Below are 14105 nucleotides of genomic sequence, written 5' to 3'. Positions count from 1 at the left end.
AAAGGTTTTAGTCAGGTTTTGGGCCCAGACGGCTAAACCGGACCTCGGCAGGCCCCTTGGAAAAGTCGCGTGTTCCGTATTTGAATCGTCCATGGGATCAAGTACGAGCATACCTTCAGCCAATGCGGAACGCATCTGACAATATAGGGATATCTATGAAAGAAGTCGAAGATGAGACGAGAGGTATGAGACCTTAAACAATGGACACGTCTGTACATACACTACACTGTCTCCATCGGCGATCGAAGATATTCTGGAAGATGAAATACGCTCCACTCGAAGGTGACTAGGACAAATTAAGACGAAGGGCGTCTGCTGGGTCAAGGGGCTAATTTCTTATCTGATTGATAATTTTTTACGTACCGGCTAGGTACCTACACCCTGGTAAATGCAGCCAAGAGATACCAGAAAGGTACCTGGTCTCTCCGTCATCGGATTCTTTCAAAAGGCAGTTGTTTCCAAGGTTCTGCTCTGCTTGCCCAACTCATAGAGGAACCAAAAAAAAAAAAAAAAGAATATGTAGAATGACCAATGTAGGTATGACCGAAAGTCCGAAGTCCGGTAGTATCAAAGACAGAGAGACGTGGATAGTAGCGAACGTCGGCCTGAATAATTTCCTCTTAGCGTATTTTCCTGTTGGGGGATTGATCTTTATTTTTTATTTTTTAATTCGGAGAAACTTCATTTAATCTTCAATTTTATTCTGCGTCACAAAAAAACCCCCATCTGGACAGGCTGCTTTACTCACATTCCTATTTTTCGCCTGTTCGTGTTTTGCTCGGGATCTCCACGGAGAACCTGCAACCCAACCCCGTTTACCTCATCTCCCTCCAACTTTCCATTCCTCCACGACCACCCTCTTCGTCCTTCACTTTTCAACCCAATTGCCGCTGCTAGGTCTTGGCCTAGCGAAAGCTCCATGGCCTCCGACGAGAACCCCGAGTTCGAGTATGTAGCTCCCCGGTGGAATTTTTTTTTTCTCAGATAACCGGATTGGCGTCGGTATGGTCGGGTTGAGCGCAGGGACAGAACGCATTCGTGAACTAGATGCACAATCAAGTTCCGGATACTGCGACGACCGTCCCTGCTGGGCGTTCCGCCTGCTCGCCTTGCTGTCGCTCTCCGCTGATCACATGGACCGAAGCTAATGCGATTACCTCCGCTCTAGCTACGAAGCTCTCCCTTCCAACTATGGCCTTGGCCGCAACATGTTAGCGGGTGCTTTCGCCGGAATCGCGGTATGTCGACTTGGTGATTGACGAAGAACGTGGCTGATCAGATACTCAGGAACACTCGGTTATGTACCCCGTGGACTTGCTCAAGGTATGTTTGAACGCTGTGACAGAAATAAACGGAAAATAATCAAGATCTGACGGTGTGCTATTATCTAGACTCGCATGCAAATTCTGAACCCTTCATCTGGCGGTCTCTACACGGGATTGACCAACGCGGTCTCTACAATCTACCGGGTTGAGGGCTGGCGGACACTATGGAAGGGTGTCTCCAGTGTGGTTGTTGGCGCCGGTGCGTATTCATGGGTAATTTTGCGGTGTTTATGGGCTGGTACTGATCCCTGACAGGTCCGGCACACGCCGTGTATTTCGGCACATACGAGGTTGTGAAGGAAATGGCAGGTGGTAATGTCGACGACGGACACCACCCTTTCGCTGCCGGTAAGTTCTGGGCACCGACCTTGGATTGTTTTTTTGAGCGCGACTGACAGGATTTCGACAGCTGCGAGTGGTGCCGCCGCTACGATCGCCAGCGATGCGCTGATGAACCCATTCGATGGTAAGGACCCACGCAAAGCAACACACTGGTGTCGACCCTGCTAACCAGCTCTTCAGTCATGAAGCAGCGTATGCAGGTTCACGGCTCCGTCCACAAGACCCTGGCGCAATGCGCCAAGACCCTCTACCGCACCGAAGGTCTCCAGGCCTTCTACGTCTCCTACCCTACCACACTTTGCATGACCGTGCCCTTCACGGCCACCCAGTTCGTTGCCTACGAAACGATCTCTAAGTCGATGAACCCCAAGCAAAATTATGACCCCTTCACCCATTGCATTGCAGGTGGTTTGGCTGGTGCTTTCGCCGCTGGTATCACCACTCCTCTCGACGTTGTCAAGACCCTTCTCCAAACCCGAGGCCTTGCGCAAAACCAGGAGGTTCGATCCGCCAAGGGCTTGTTAGACGCCGCTAGCATCATCAAGCGCCAATTTGGCTGGGCCGGCTTCCTGCGTGGCATGCGGCCTCGCATCATTTCCACCATGCCTAGCACTGCGATTTGCTGGTATGTATTCCCCGGTTCCTGAGACGCATCCCCTCGAGGTTCATTGGGCCATGACTAACATCTTTCAGGACCTCCTATGAAATGGCCAAGGCCTACTTCAAGGAACAGTACGATTAAAAGAAACACCGTCCCCCTCTCCATCCTTGACCGTTCGCCATTTGCCCCGTCTCTACCCCCGATGGGTCCTCCTTGTTTCACTTGTTCAATATACCACGTTTGCGTGGGGACCACATAATCTTTTTCACTGATCTTTCGAGGCGACACGGGTCTGTTCTTGTTTTCTTTTTCAATCTGTTCCGGGGTGCGGATGACTGGGCGGCGCCTAGCAAACCTCACTGAGGCGCATCTCGGGTCAAAAATGCCTTGGGTTTCAATCTTGCATGTTGAGGGGCTTTTTATGAAAAGCGTTACTGGCAATGTATAGTTTTCTGGGAAATCGGGAATGTCACGGCTGTGCTGAGCCTACTCGGAGCTCGAATCTGGTACTTTTCTCTTCTGTTTGATTTGGATCGATGCTTCTCCAATGTGTCGGCGTTGGAATAGGAAGTCTTCCCTTTTTGTTGGAATTCTTTTTTGGAGAACTGGGTTCTCCTTTGGCATCGACATAACTTTTTATGTTTTTTTAGTATCTTTGCATGTACCCATAGACATGAGAAATCTTAGAGATGATATCCGAGCAGCAATTTCCCGAATACATCAAGGATGTAAGGAAAGGAAATTGTAGAGGATATCAAGTACTCTGTAAAGTAATATTGTATAGTCTTAAAGTCTTGTAGTTCTATAGTGCAGTTCATATAGTCTTTAAAGTGGTCTCAGACCGCATGCAGTAACTACCGAACCGACGACGTCACGCGAAAAATCATCCCCTCACTCCGCGGGAGATCATCGCATTCTACCAACTCCACCAACAGACCTCGTGTAATGGATGCAGGCAGGGCCTGTTGATTCCCAATGATGCGCCCACGGCCTGCGTCTTCCTTGCAGAAGACCTACGACGAATGCTATCTCGCGTGCTCTACTGCAGTATACTTTGAGGGCCAGGTATGTGCGCACTAGCCCCCGAACACCAGTTCATGAACTCATTACATCAGAACAACGAAGAAGAAGCATTGCGGTCCTGGCGATCCGCACTCGAGACCATCTACCATCACAATGCCCGCCGTGTCCCATCGACTTATACACCGAAATCCGAAACCGAGAAGGCCCTGCAGGACTCCATTCGGGCGCTAGAAGTTCAATGCCGAGAACGGGTAGATCTACTGGGCGCCCTCCGAGCCAGCAGGAAGGAATCCGCAGAGGCTAATGGCGGAGGCAAAGAGAGCGCTACTCTTGTAAAGGGCAAATCTGTTACCAGCGCACCGCCACCCTCGTCGTCCAACCTTCCCGGCTGGATCGGAGATGGAACCATTCCTGCCGTCGGCTACACCGACCTTTCCAAACCCGCCGCTATCCCCGGTCGACCTTCGCTGCCTACGAAACAAAGCTACGAGTCGCAATCTTTGTATGACGATGCAGGCCCTTCGCATTTGTCCGCGGCCGGCACGCCTGCGCTGCGGGTGAACTCGAATTCCTCCGAGAAGACGAAATCGCGTGGCTCCAGTCCCGAACGTCGGAAGCCGATGCTGACGACTCTCCGCAGCAGTGATGGCAAGAAGAATGGCAAGAAAGTCAAGGTTCCGTCAAAGAAGAAAGAGTCCCGGCCTGCTGCCTCCAAGGCAGCGGGCCTCGCCTGGGGCAGTATCTATCGCTCTGCATCTGGAGGGAAGGCTCCAAGCGAAGCCGCTCTCGCATCTTCGCGCGCAAGCGCCACCGTTGAATCTAGCCATCGACGCGATCCAGAGCCGAGAGTCAGTTCTGGGGATGAGCCGCGGCCGACGAAAGTTCGCACTTCTCGTGATTTGACGGGTGATCGAATCCCCACGGCCCATTGGCGAGAGCCTCTTCGTGCCTCCCCGAAGAGGACTTCACCCAAGCTGCCTACACAGTCTTCACCGCGTCCGCCTCAACCTCCACCTCACAGCCCTCAATTACCGCACCCGTCTCCAATGTCCATGCCAAACCCGGCTCATTATACAACCCCTCCCAAGCCATCTGTCAAACCAAAGCCTGTTGCTTTGCGATCTGCCCAGCCGCCTTCAAGTCATCCAATGCAGACTACTCGATCTGAGCAGACCCTGCGGACGGTGGCACCTCGGCCCGACCGAGAAGCAAATTCTTCGGTCGAGCGACCGCGAACAAAATCTGCACCCAAAATTCCTAGGGTTGGTGAAGCTTCCCGTGCTTCTCCTTCATCTGGTAGTGGTGATGATCTTCACCGTGGAGTCAACCGACTGGCTATTTCACAAAGAAATGGGGACAGTGTAACAAGACGCAAGCCTCCGCCACTTAAACGGCGAGAGACTCCGCCATCCAGCGATCAAGAGTCCTCAGATCCGCAATCATCCGCAAGCGAGAATGAAGACGAGGACGAAGAAAACGACGAAGATATCAACAAAATCTTGGAGAAGTTGCCCAAGGGCGTGGACCCTCTGTCTGCAAAGCAAATTCTAAATGACATTGTAGTACGCGGCGATGAAGTACATTGGGATGACATTGCCGGGCTAGAAGGAGCCAAAAAGGCACTGAAAGAAGCAGTGGTTTACCCATTCCTTCGCCCCGACCTGTTCTCCGGTCTCCGTGAACCAGCCCGCGGAATGTTATTATTCGGTCCTCCGGGCACTGGTAAAACCATGCTCGCACGGGCGGTAGCCACGGAATCCAAATCAACCTTCTTCTCCGTCTCAGCATCAAGTCTAACCTCCAAATGGCATGGTGAAAGTGAGAAACTCGTGCGTGCCCTATTCGGTCTCGCCAAAGCTCTCGCCCCATCCATCATTTTCGTCGACGAAATCGACTCTCTACTTTCCGCGCGCTCGTCGGGTTCAGAACATGAGGCTTCCCGTCGCTCGAAGACGGAGTTCCTGGTTCAATGGTCTGATCTCCAGCGTGCAGCCGCGGGCCGAGAGCAAACAAGCCGCGAGAAAAAGGAAGGCGATGCCAGCCGCGTGCTGGTCTTGGCTGCTACTAACATGCCATGGGATATCGACGAGGCGGCCCGACGTCGCTTCGTCCGTCGGCAATACATTCCCTTGCCAGAACATCATGTTCGCGAGCAGCAAATACGCAAGCTTATAGGCCACCAGCATCATGAGCTCAGCGACGCTGATATCCAAGTTTTGGTTCATGTCACAGAAGGTATTTACTGATGTCTTGAAAACCCCCTCTCTTGACCGTTTTGCTAATTGACTATATAGGCTTTTCCGGCTCAGATATCACAGCTCTCGCCAAGGATGCCGCCATGGGCCCTTTGCGTAACCTGGGCGAGGCCCTCCTCCACACTCCCATGGATCAGATCCGTGCTATCATATTCCCGGATTTCGAAGCGAGTTTGTATTCCATCCGGCCTAGTGTATCTCCTGACGGATTGAAGAAATACGAGGACTGGGCGAGAGAATTTGGCGAGCGAGGTGGATAGACTGAGACTTGATCTTGGTCTTCTTTCCTTGTCTTATGTCGTCAATTCGCTCTTTGATACCTCTCGGCTCCGTGTTCTGTTTATTACTTTTGGTTGCCCTTGTTAAACAAAGCCATAACAATGCAATAGCAGTATGCTTTTCCAATTTGCACCGTATTCTGAATGCCTCTTGTCAAAGTCTCTTACTTGGTCCTGCCTAGGTACCTTCTAAAGCTATCGAGCGGAATCACCGTACCCAGATGCCCAGGTGTTGCCCAGGTGGATGCTACTTAAGACCTCGGGATAATAAACGATGGATAGATAGACATGGATATATAACTTTATAGCTTACACAAGTCCCTGATCAACTTAACAACACGCGGATTTCTCCAGTTGTCCGAGGGAACAACGATCTCAGACTCCATGCTTCATCGTCATCCTCTTCGGCTTCGTCGCTGTTTTTCTTGTGTGCCTCAGCATTACCGTCTGATCGTCCACTCTGGCCACTGACACTACCGCCACTGCCAACGGCAACATTAACAGCACCTCTGGCTTCGTCCGCGGCAATGATCATGCCTTCAATAAATTCAAAGTCCCGGCAGAACGCCTCAACAGCATCCTCTGTTACGCTCTGCACAAGTGAAACACTCTGTACCCGCTTGAGATTATCAGTTGCATCCATTAATGCAGACGGAAGGAAATCGTCGAGCTGCTGACTGGAGGTCATCAAAGACTCTGGTTGGAAGGCAGGTAGAGTGGTCAGATCTGCAAGGTGAGGCTTCTGGTTTTCTGTCTTCTGAGTTTTATTCGCGGTGGAATCGGAGTCTTTCTCGGTCTTGGAGAAAGGTTCCAGGGCCTCTAGAAGGTCTTGGAGGCCTGAAGACTCGAGAAGGAAGTCACGCTGGGTGTCGAGAAGATCATTGCGCAAAGTTGCCAATGCTGCGGACAGCGGGGGAACATGTGTCGAGCAAGCGAATGGGAAGGGTGATATAGCTTCACGGGCTGCGAAGAGAATGTTGGTGCGGTAGATACACTGCGCTGTGGTTGTTTTGAGTTCATCTGACGAGGCACGAGCCAATGTCAAGAATGGATCGAAAGCGACCCGAAGCACGGGTGTAAAGGCGTTCTCGTTGCTCGAGTCCAGAGATGACTCTTCCGGTCCAACAGAAGCATCATGGCTCTTCATAAGCAAGGATAAATCTTCCAGGGCATCTAGCAGGAATTGTGGAGGCGATAGATCGTCTGGCGGGGACAACGCGATGTTGTCTCCAGCTAATGTGCTAATTTGGTCACGCATCAATGACTCGAAGTGGCCAAAAGTGAACTTCTCCAAATTCTGACATAAGTCCACCAGATTGGATTGTTTGCCCACCAGTTTGGAGAACGTGGTGCGGTAGAAAGACAGCAGGTTGACAACTTTGTAGCAAGTGATAGGGTCTTCATGGCTCTGAATGACAAGCTCGATTCTCTGCCGTAGTGCGCGAGACACTCCAGTAAGATCACGGTTAACTAAATCACTCAGTGCCTTTTGACCATCGAACGTAACCTCTTGATCCTCGTCAATGCGAGACCAGGGCTCGCTGCTCATGCCTGCCTGGAATCCTCTGGCGAGTTCATCTCCATCATCAACAAATAGTGACTCAAGTGCTTCCCGCTCGGACACAGTTGTAGAATGCACCCACGCGAGCATATCACCAATGTATCGAAGCGGGTCGTGTGCGGAGAATTCAATCGGTTTGACAGTGCTATCGCCTCCAGCTCCAGGACCACCAGCTCCAGAGATGGCATCAGTCAATGCATAGTGGAAAGCATCAGACAAAACGTAGTCACGCGCCTCTGCAAAGAACTCCAAGCAGCTTTGGAAGAGACTCGGGCGTTCTGCCAGAACCCGAAGGGCACGGCGGATTGAGCTGCTGATCCGAGGGTCTTCAAGATTCAGAGACCTGAATTCTTTCTGGATCCATCGATAAAGCTTCTGGTATGCTGAATTGAGGTTCCGGGCACTCAAATCCATGACCTCCAGACCCAATCGCTGGTTCTCACCACCAAGCAGGACTTCGCAATCGTGGTGTACTTGTTTGACACGAGCCAGGACGTCGAAGAACCGTTCATCTACTGACTCCTCGGCTGATGTCAAAACCAAAATATCCTCCTCAGGAATGAGGAAATGCTTAGAAAAGGCTTCTAGAAGTTGTTGCTTCGTTTCGGTCTCTTTCTTCTGCGCCATCAGAGCGCTGGCCTCTTCGAGCACAGGTGTGGTATCTTGCTTCGCCATGTTGATTCGCTTGCGCATGTCGTCGCATGTCTGATTCAGTGTTGTGATAACCGTTCCGATACGCTTCAATTGCTGCAATTGTCGAGTGGCATTAGTACTTTGTAATTGAATCTCAAGAGCAATGGTAGTCTCACATCTGCCACTTTACCAAAGTCCTTGACAATCTCCGCATTGCAGTCCACAACCTCCTTCTCCACATCAAGGCGAAGCTGCCTTCGTGTCTTTTCGGAATTGTGGATTCCCCGCAAGCTCAAAGTTTCAAGGGAATCCCGAATGTCCGAATCCGCATAAGAGGCCGAGAGAACGGTTGTCAGTCGATTGGTGAGAGCGGTGGACCGCTGCGTTGGCGGTGTCGATGGTGAGGATGCAGCCGGAGTGCCCGTGCCATTGCTGGCGCTGCCACTTGGCGGGAAATAGCTCGTCATTGTTGTATACGTACGGGCTACCAGCGGAGTTCGGCGTGGGGGAAGTAGGGGACAAAACCACACTTGGCGCATTCACCGCCTTCGGTCTATCTCTTATCAACAGATTACCCCGTTTGGTAGCTACTCCCTCCTCTTGTTGGCCAACTTTTGACTATAAAATTTCAAAAGAAACCGACTCTATGGACAGCCCACTCATTTCACCTGCTAAAGCTCGGCAAGCTGCCATTCAAACCAAAGACTGGGCATACGTCAACACCTGGCTCAATCGACAATATGCGCCGAAACCAGTCCCTCAGTTCGAGCGTAACGATGATACCCTCCGTGTGCTTCTGACGTTGGCAGCAGCCAATGATGCCGCAGACGAAGAGGTATCTCTGCAACAGCGGGCTCGTGAAGAAGCAGTTCAAGCTTACAAAGCACGAGAAGATTTTGAGCGCAAAGACCCCCAAGAGCAACAAAAAGCCCAAATCCTTGAAGAAGTCGAGATGAGTCTTGACGATAGAGGCAGGCGTGATCTAGATGATCTTGCTGACTCTGCGGCAGCTCTTGGCAATACATTGAATCCGAATCCCGGAGACCTGGGACAGTCAATTGTGGAGCTTACCGTGGAGGAGTTCGAAGCTCAAGAACAAGTTGCGAAAGTTGACACATTGCATCGATACCTCCAACAAGAGCTAGCTCGACTACAGGTGGAGCTCGACGAACTAAAATCCGATGTGGCATATGAAACCCCGGCAAATACACAAAAATTGACTTCGGAGTGGACGCGGGGCACAAAAACGCTTGCCATCAAGGTCGCAGAGTACCAGGATCGCATCGCCTCTTTAGAAAGAGTACAGTCACATGGCCCGAATATTGATGAGCTGGTAAAAGAGGAGGAAAATGTGCTCCGAATGCGCGAGACAGTCAGGTCGCTGCAATACCGGGCGCGGGCATTTCAGCACCTTCCCAAAAATGTTTCAGCCGCGCGAGCAAAATGCAAAGAGTTGGAGAACGAACTTGGTCAACTCATACATCAACGAGACTCAATGCTTGGCAGTCTGGCCGAACGACGTTAAGACTACTATCTAAGAGCAGCTATCATGCACTACCTAGTCTGTCTACGTACGCAATGAAGCCACTTGAAATGTGTTATATTATTAAAAAGAATTCCGGCTATGACAATCAAATGGTATCATGAGCTCGTTATGAGTCGTGAACATAGGGCTGTGCCCAAATTATGGAGTGACCATCATAATAGCCACTCAGCTCGGAAGGAGATTATCCTAGTTGCCGAGACCAAGGGCATTCTTGACCTTGTCGCCGCTAAAGTTTGGGTTAGAGCGTGATAGATGACTGAAATTATCGATTCGACTTACATGGAACCGGTGGCACCATCGTGGACGTGGTTGTCACTAGCACGCTGGGCCTTGTCGAAGACCTCCTGGCCAGCACCCTTGCTCTCGTCGGTCTGCAAGCCGCGGGCAATACGATCGGTAGTGTCGGTGGCAGCCTCGTAAATCTTATCCTGGGTGGACTTGGTGGAGTCAGGTGTGAGCTCCTCCTTAGCCTCTGATGAACGTTGGTGTCAGTCATGATATCTTTCGACTCTGTCTTGTTGTTTTGACAGATTGGTTCAAGGGTGCAACATACTGGTGGTGAAATCCTTGCGACCAACGTCAGACATGATGAATGTATCGAGTGTTGTTAAAGGTATGTGGTTTGAGAGTAAGCTTGTTCTGTATGGGATGAAGAAAGAAAGTTGTGCAGCAGAGAGAAGGGTTTATATAGACATTGTATCTGACCCTATACACAGCGCCAATGACGTTGTTTGGGCTAGCTATCTACGCAAATATCGTGATAGACCCAGTGCATTGTCAATAAACAGCATCTAAATGCCGCGTATACGAGGGTACTTAGGCTAGGGCCCGGGCCGAGATCATGGTAACCAACCAGCGAGGATACTGCGCTCGGCTACAAACGACACTTCTACCGGCGGGGCCCCTGAGAAGCAGCCATGGCTCGATCTGACACCCGATCTAATCCGATCTGTTGAGGGATGCTACATTGTGCAAGAAATGACGTCGCCATGAAGATGTGGCTGACCCGATGCCAAGGTTTAGAGTTAAATCACGACGCCACGACAGTTCCCGCTTGTGCACGTGACCAGTCACTTTCGGACATCGCGATATCACGTGCGTTGTGCTTGGTCACATGACTGGGTCCCTTTGAGATCACGTGTATCATTCGGCGTAATGGGTAGGCGGTCTGTCCAAGTAGAAATGGTACACCGCCACCGTCACCTGCTCGGTGTCTATCGTCCTTGTTTGATTGACTTGCTACAACTTCTCATCCTTGCTCTGACTCACGCACGATGTGGATTGAATCGATTCAGATTTCTGCATCATTATCTCCCTTTACCTGAATACCAATCAAACCAATCCTTCGATGATCAGACAACAAATAACTTTTCTTGATTATCTTTGCTTATCATCTCCACATTGTAGCAGAGATTCATCTCAAAGTCTCTGCTTTCATCGCCACAGCAATACTACCTACCTAGCCATCAATGGTCATTACGAACTCAGCTGAGTCTTCAAGTTGGGATTTCACCCAGGTGCATGACCTATTGCGGTCGCCCACCTATGGGGGTGCCTTGAGACCCAGTCGCCACACCGAACCTACAGCTTTCCCCGCCCAGGAACAGCAGTCCAAGTCTATTGGTAACCATGTCGATTACAAGCCTCAGTCTCTGAGTGCTCGAGTCAGCGACACCAAACTAGGGGATTTCGGTTCACTTTGGGACCTTTTGAATAATGGCCCCGCTCCTGTCAGCCCAACACCAGCTTCTGTCACCACGAAGTCCAGCTTGCCAGGGAATGAGCCAGCATCAACTCTCGACACACTGAATGATTTCGTTTACCGCATCTCATCAACCGATAGACCTGTCGCTGCTTCTCCTGCCAACAATTCGACTGACCACAATGTTGCGAATGTAAAGCGTTCGGATGCCGCCAGAAGCACTCATTCTCGTCACCCATCCACACCAGTCCGACCAGTGTCTATACTGAAGCGAGCTGTAGATGAGCAATGCTCTGGAAAGAACGTCAATGTGAAATTTGACGACCCACGAACTCCTGCCAAATTTAGCTCTGCGACCGACGGCAGTTCAAGCGATACTCCCAAGAGGAAGACCAAATCCAAGAACCGGGACAACACCAAGAAATCCAGCACCCGCAATGAACCGATTTCATCTGAAGGCAGCGCCGGGGTGGACTCAGACTCGAGCGCTCTTTTCGATCGTCCTTTGCCTAAAAGAACCGGGGCTTTAGCATTTGTTCCAGCTCAAGTTGGCACGCCTGAAGTTCTAAGTGACCGCTATGATACTCCGCCATCTTCGTTCGACGATCAAGATTGGTCTTTGAACACAGACACTATCAGAAACGGTATTCGTGTTCGGTCCACCTTGTACAAATCATCGACGGAGCGAAGGATCTCCCTGATGACAAGACTTTTGAAGGAGTATCCAGGATACGCCAAGATCGTCTCTCAAGTCGGTCAATCTGTGCAAAGTCCTCCCAAGAAAGACGTTAGCTCGCAGCCTATCCATATCTTTGTTGATATGTCAAACGTAAGTCTTCTTGTCACGTCCATCTCTTTACCGGCTAACTGGACCCTCAGATTATGATTGGATTCCACGATTCAGTCAAAGCCTCGCGAAGTATTGCTCAACAAACCCGAATCCGTCGTGTGCACATGTCATTTGCCAACCTGTCTCTGATCATGGAGCGAGGCCGTCAGACCGCCAAGAGAGTCTTGGTCGGCTCGGATCGGTTGCCCTCCATCGATGAAGCTGAAACGCTAGGTTACGAGACCAATATCCTGGACCGCGTGCAAAAAGTCAAGCACATCACACCCCGTCGCAATAAAATACGAAAGTATCCAGCCTCCGACTCCTGTGGGATATCCGGTGGGCCTGAAACGGTCGCCGCCTCCGGAGAGCGTTGGGTCGAGCAGGGCGTGGACGAAATTCTACACCTGAAGATCCTGGAGAGCCTTGTGGATACTGATGAACCAGCCACCATAGTGTTGGCTACAGGCGATGCGGCAGTTGCGGAGTTCTCTGGCGGGTTCATGAAAATGGTCGAGCGTGCACTGCAGCGCGGTTGGATCGTCGAACTCGTCAGCTTTGCGCAGGGAACTAGCTACGCGTACCGAAAGAAGGAGTTCCGGGCACAGTGGGGGATCGATTCCACATTATCGAGCTGGATCCCTATGTTGAGGAACTTTTTGAATGATTCTCACCGTTTGTGAAGAATATTTGCTGTCGAGTGTTGATTTGTACGAAGTGAAATATCTTCCAAGGACTTTAGCTATCTGACTCACATTTCATGTTGGTAGACACTGCATACACCTCGTATTTCGTAGACTTTGCGGGTATTCGAGTCAAGGTTGCACCCCACCAATCGGACGTCATTGGGCGGAAGACGACTGCCCGCGCTGCTGCCTCTTTGCACATGTGCTTGTCTGGCTAAAATGATCGGTTGGGTCAAATATATTTAATACCGGTAACCTATCTGTGTTATTCCATTATCGTGATCCTTTTTGAGCTCAGATCCCAAGATCCCAAACATCCTCAGAAAAATCAGTGCTTGGCATCCACCTCAATCTCAGCCTAGCTCTGCCGAATCAGCAGAAAATCCCCCCAACCATAAAGCAAACGGGACAAGATCTCATCAAAAAACATACAATACCAATGTCTCAACACACCACCCAAGAATTCTACGGCGGAGCCCTTCGAGGCGTTGTCCCGCAGAGCTGGATTGATTCCAGGTCAGTATAAAAAAAGTCCTTCCCGTTCCGAGGTTCATTTGGCTCTTCGCCGCGATCAAACCACCCATCTCAAGCACCGCTAACCATCTCCCAGCACCCTGCGCGAAGTGCCCGATCACCAAGAGCTCTTCCTCTCACCAACCACGCTATCAAACCTGATCATCGAAATCAACCAGCGTGTCCCACAGGAAGAGGCCCTGACTGCCAGTGCCAAATTCAGCAACCGGCCAGCAGCACCTAGCGGAAGCGCTACCTCTTTGCAAATCGACCATGCCGCTTGCCTGTACCACCTGCACGATCTGTGCGACGAGGGCGACACCATGAAGGTGGTCACTTCCCCATCGAAGGTTGATGTCCAACTCGCTACTTCTTCGCCCTCGCCTGTACCGATCAAGGCCTACCGTGGCGTTGTCTCTTTCACTACACCGAAGAAGGACGCCGAGCCTGTGTCGGCTGGCGGCACGCCGCCTTCGTCACGGTTGTCCTGCCACTACCTGCTTGTTCGACTGGCTGCTCAGGAGACTGATTTGTTGGTCTTCTTCAATGTTCCCCATGAGGAGTTTGAGAGTAGTGGTGATCCTAAGGGCTTGGCTGCGGAGGAGGCTCTCGCTGCCGATACTATTGGCGCTTTAGTGGAGAAGTTGGAAATCTGTGACTGGGGACTTTTTGTTTAAGATTGGAACGATTGAGAGTTCTAATGGGACATAGGTAGCAAATGAAATAGTGATTTGAAGATACGGTCATGAAGCCGACGACATTTAAAACCCTGGCAAGATCACTTTACAAAAACATTAGTTTATCAACACAA

At 50.9% G+C, this 14105-nt stretch overlaps 7 protein-coding genes across 7 annotated transcripts; 5 read left to right on the top strand and 2 right to left on the bottom strand.

Annotated features, from left to right (window-relative positions):
- Positions 1 to 919: 919 nt before the first annotated feature.
- Positions 920 to 2409, top strand: mrsA (putative mitochondrial carrier protein; the record flags this gene model as incomplete). The annotated part of the gene is made up of 8 exons (XM_056957259.1): positions 920 to 948; positions 1169 to 1238; positions 1288 to 1323; positions 1392 to 1524; positions 1581 to 1673; positions 1735 to 1791; positions 1848 to 2292; positions 2361 to 2409. The coding sequence occupies 8 exons, from the start codon at positions 920 to 922 to the stop codon at positions 2407 to 2409; spliced, it is 912 nt and encodes a 303-aa protein (XP_056811593.1).
- An 834-nt stretch (positions 2410 to 3243) lies between these two features.
- N7506_007965 (uncharacterized protein) lies at positions 3244 to 5806 on the top strand (the record flags this gene model as incomplete). The annotated part of the gene is made up of 3 exons (XM_056957258.1): positions 3244 to 3333; positions 3384 to 5526; positions 5586 to 5806. 3 exons carry the CDS (start codon positions 3244 to 3246, stop codon positions 5804 to 5806), a joined length of 2454 nt encoding a protein of 817 aa, XP_056811592.1.
- A 343-nt stretch (positions 5807 to 6149) lies between these two features.
- Positions 6150 to 8485, bottom strand: cog6 (Golgi transport complex subunit COG6; the record flags this gene model as incomplete). The annotated part of the gene is made up of 2 exons (XM_056957257.1): positions 6150 to 8132; positions 8195 to 8485. 2 exons carry the CDS (start codon positions 8483 to 8485, stop codon positions 6150 to 6152), a joined length of 2274 nt encoding a protein of 757 aa, XP_056811591.1.
- Positions 8486 to 8664: 179 nt separating this feature from the next.
- On the top strand, positions 8665 to 9543 carry N7506_007963 (uncharacterized protein; the record flags this gene model as incomplete). The annotated part of the gene is made up of 1 exon (XM_056957256.1): positions 8665 to 9543. The coding sequence occupies one exon, from the start codon at positions 8665 to 8667 to the stop codon at positions 9541 to 9543; it is 879 nt and encodes a 292-aa protein (XP_056811590.1).
- A 207-nt stretch (positions 9544 to 9750) lies between these two features.
- On the bottom strand, positions 9751 to 10151 carry N7506_007962 (heat shock 9/12 family protein; the record flags this gene model as incomplete). The annotated part of the gene is made up of 3 exons (XM_056957255.1): positions 9751 to 9790; positions 9844 to 10036; positions 10118 to 10151. The coding sequence occupies 3 exons, from the start codon at positions 10149 to 10151 to the stop codon at positions 9751 to 9753; spliced, it is 267 nt and encodes an 88-aa protein (XP_056811589.1).
- An 882-nt stretch (positions 10152 to 11033) lies between these two features.
- N7506_007961 (NYN domain-containing protein) lies at positions 11034 to 12778 on the top strand (the record flags this gene model as incomplete). Its single annotated transcript, XM_056957254.1, has 2 exons — positions 11034 to 12095; positions 12146 to 12778. The coding sequence occupies 2 exons, from the start codon at positions 11034 to 11036 to the stop codon at positions 12776 to 12778; spliced, it is 1695 nt and encodes a 564-aa protein (XP_056811588.1).
- Positions 12779 to 13220: 442 nt separating this feature from the next.
- Positions 13221 to 13971, top strand: mog1 (Ran GTPase-binding protein MOG1; the record flags this gene model as incomplete). Its single annotated transcript, XM_056957253.1, has 2 exons — positions 13221 to 13297; positions 13392 to 13971. The coding sequence occupies 2 exons, from the start codon at positions 13221 to 13223 to the stop codon at positions 13969 to 13971; spliced, it is 657 nt and encodes a 218-aa protein (XP_056811587.1).
- Between the last annotated feature and the right edge of the window lie 134 nt (positions 13972 to 14105).

Source organism: Penicillium brevicompactum (assembly GCF_028827555.1).
Source record: "Penicillium brevicompactum strain IBT 35665 chromosome Unknown utg000005l_segment0_segment0, whole genome shotgun sequence".
NCBI classification, from domain to species: Eukaryota; Fungi; Ascomycota; class Eurotiomycetes; order Eurotiales; family Aspergillaceae; genus Penicillium; species Penicillium brevicompactum.
The sequence above is the reverse complement of the archived record's forward strand: the minus strand, read 5'-3'. Positions and strand labels throughout refer to the sequence as shown.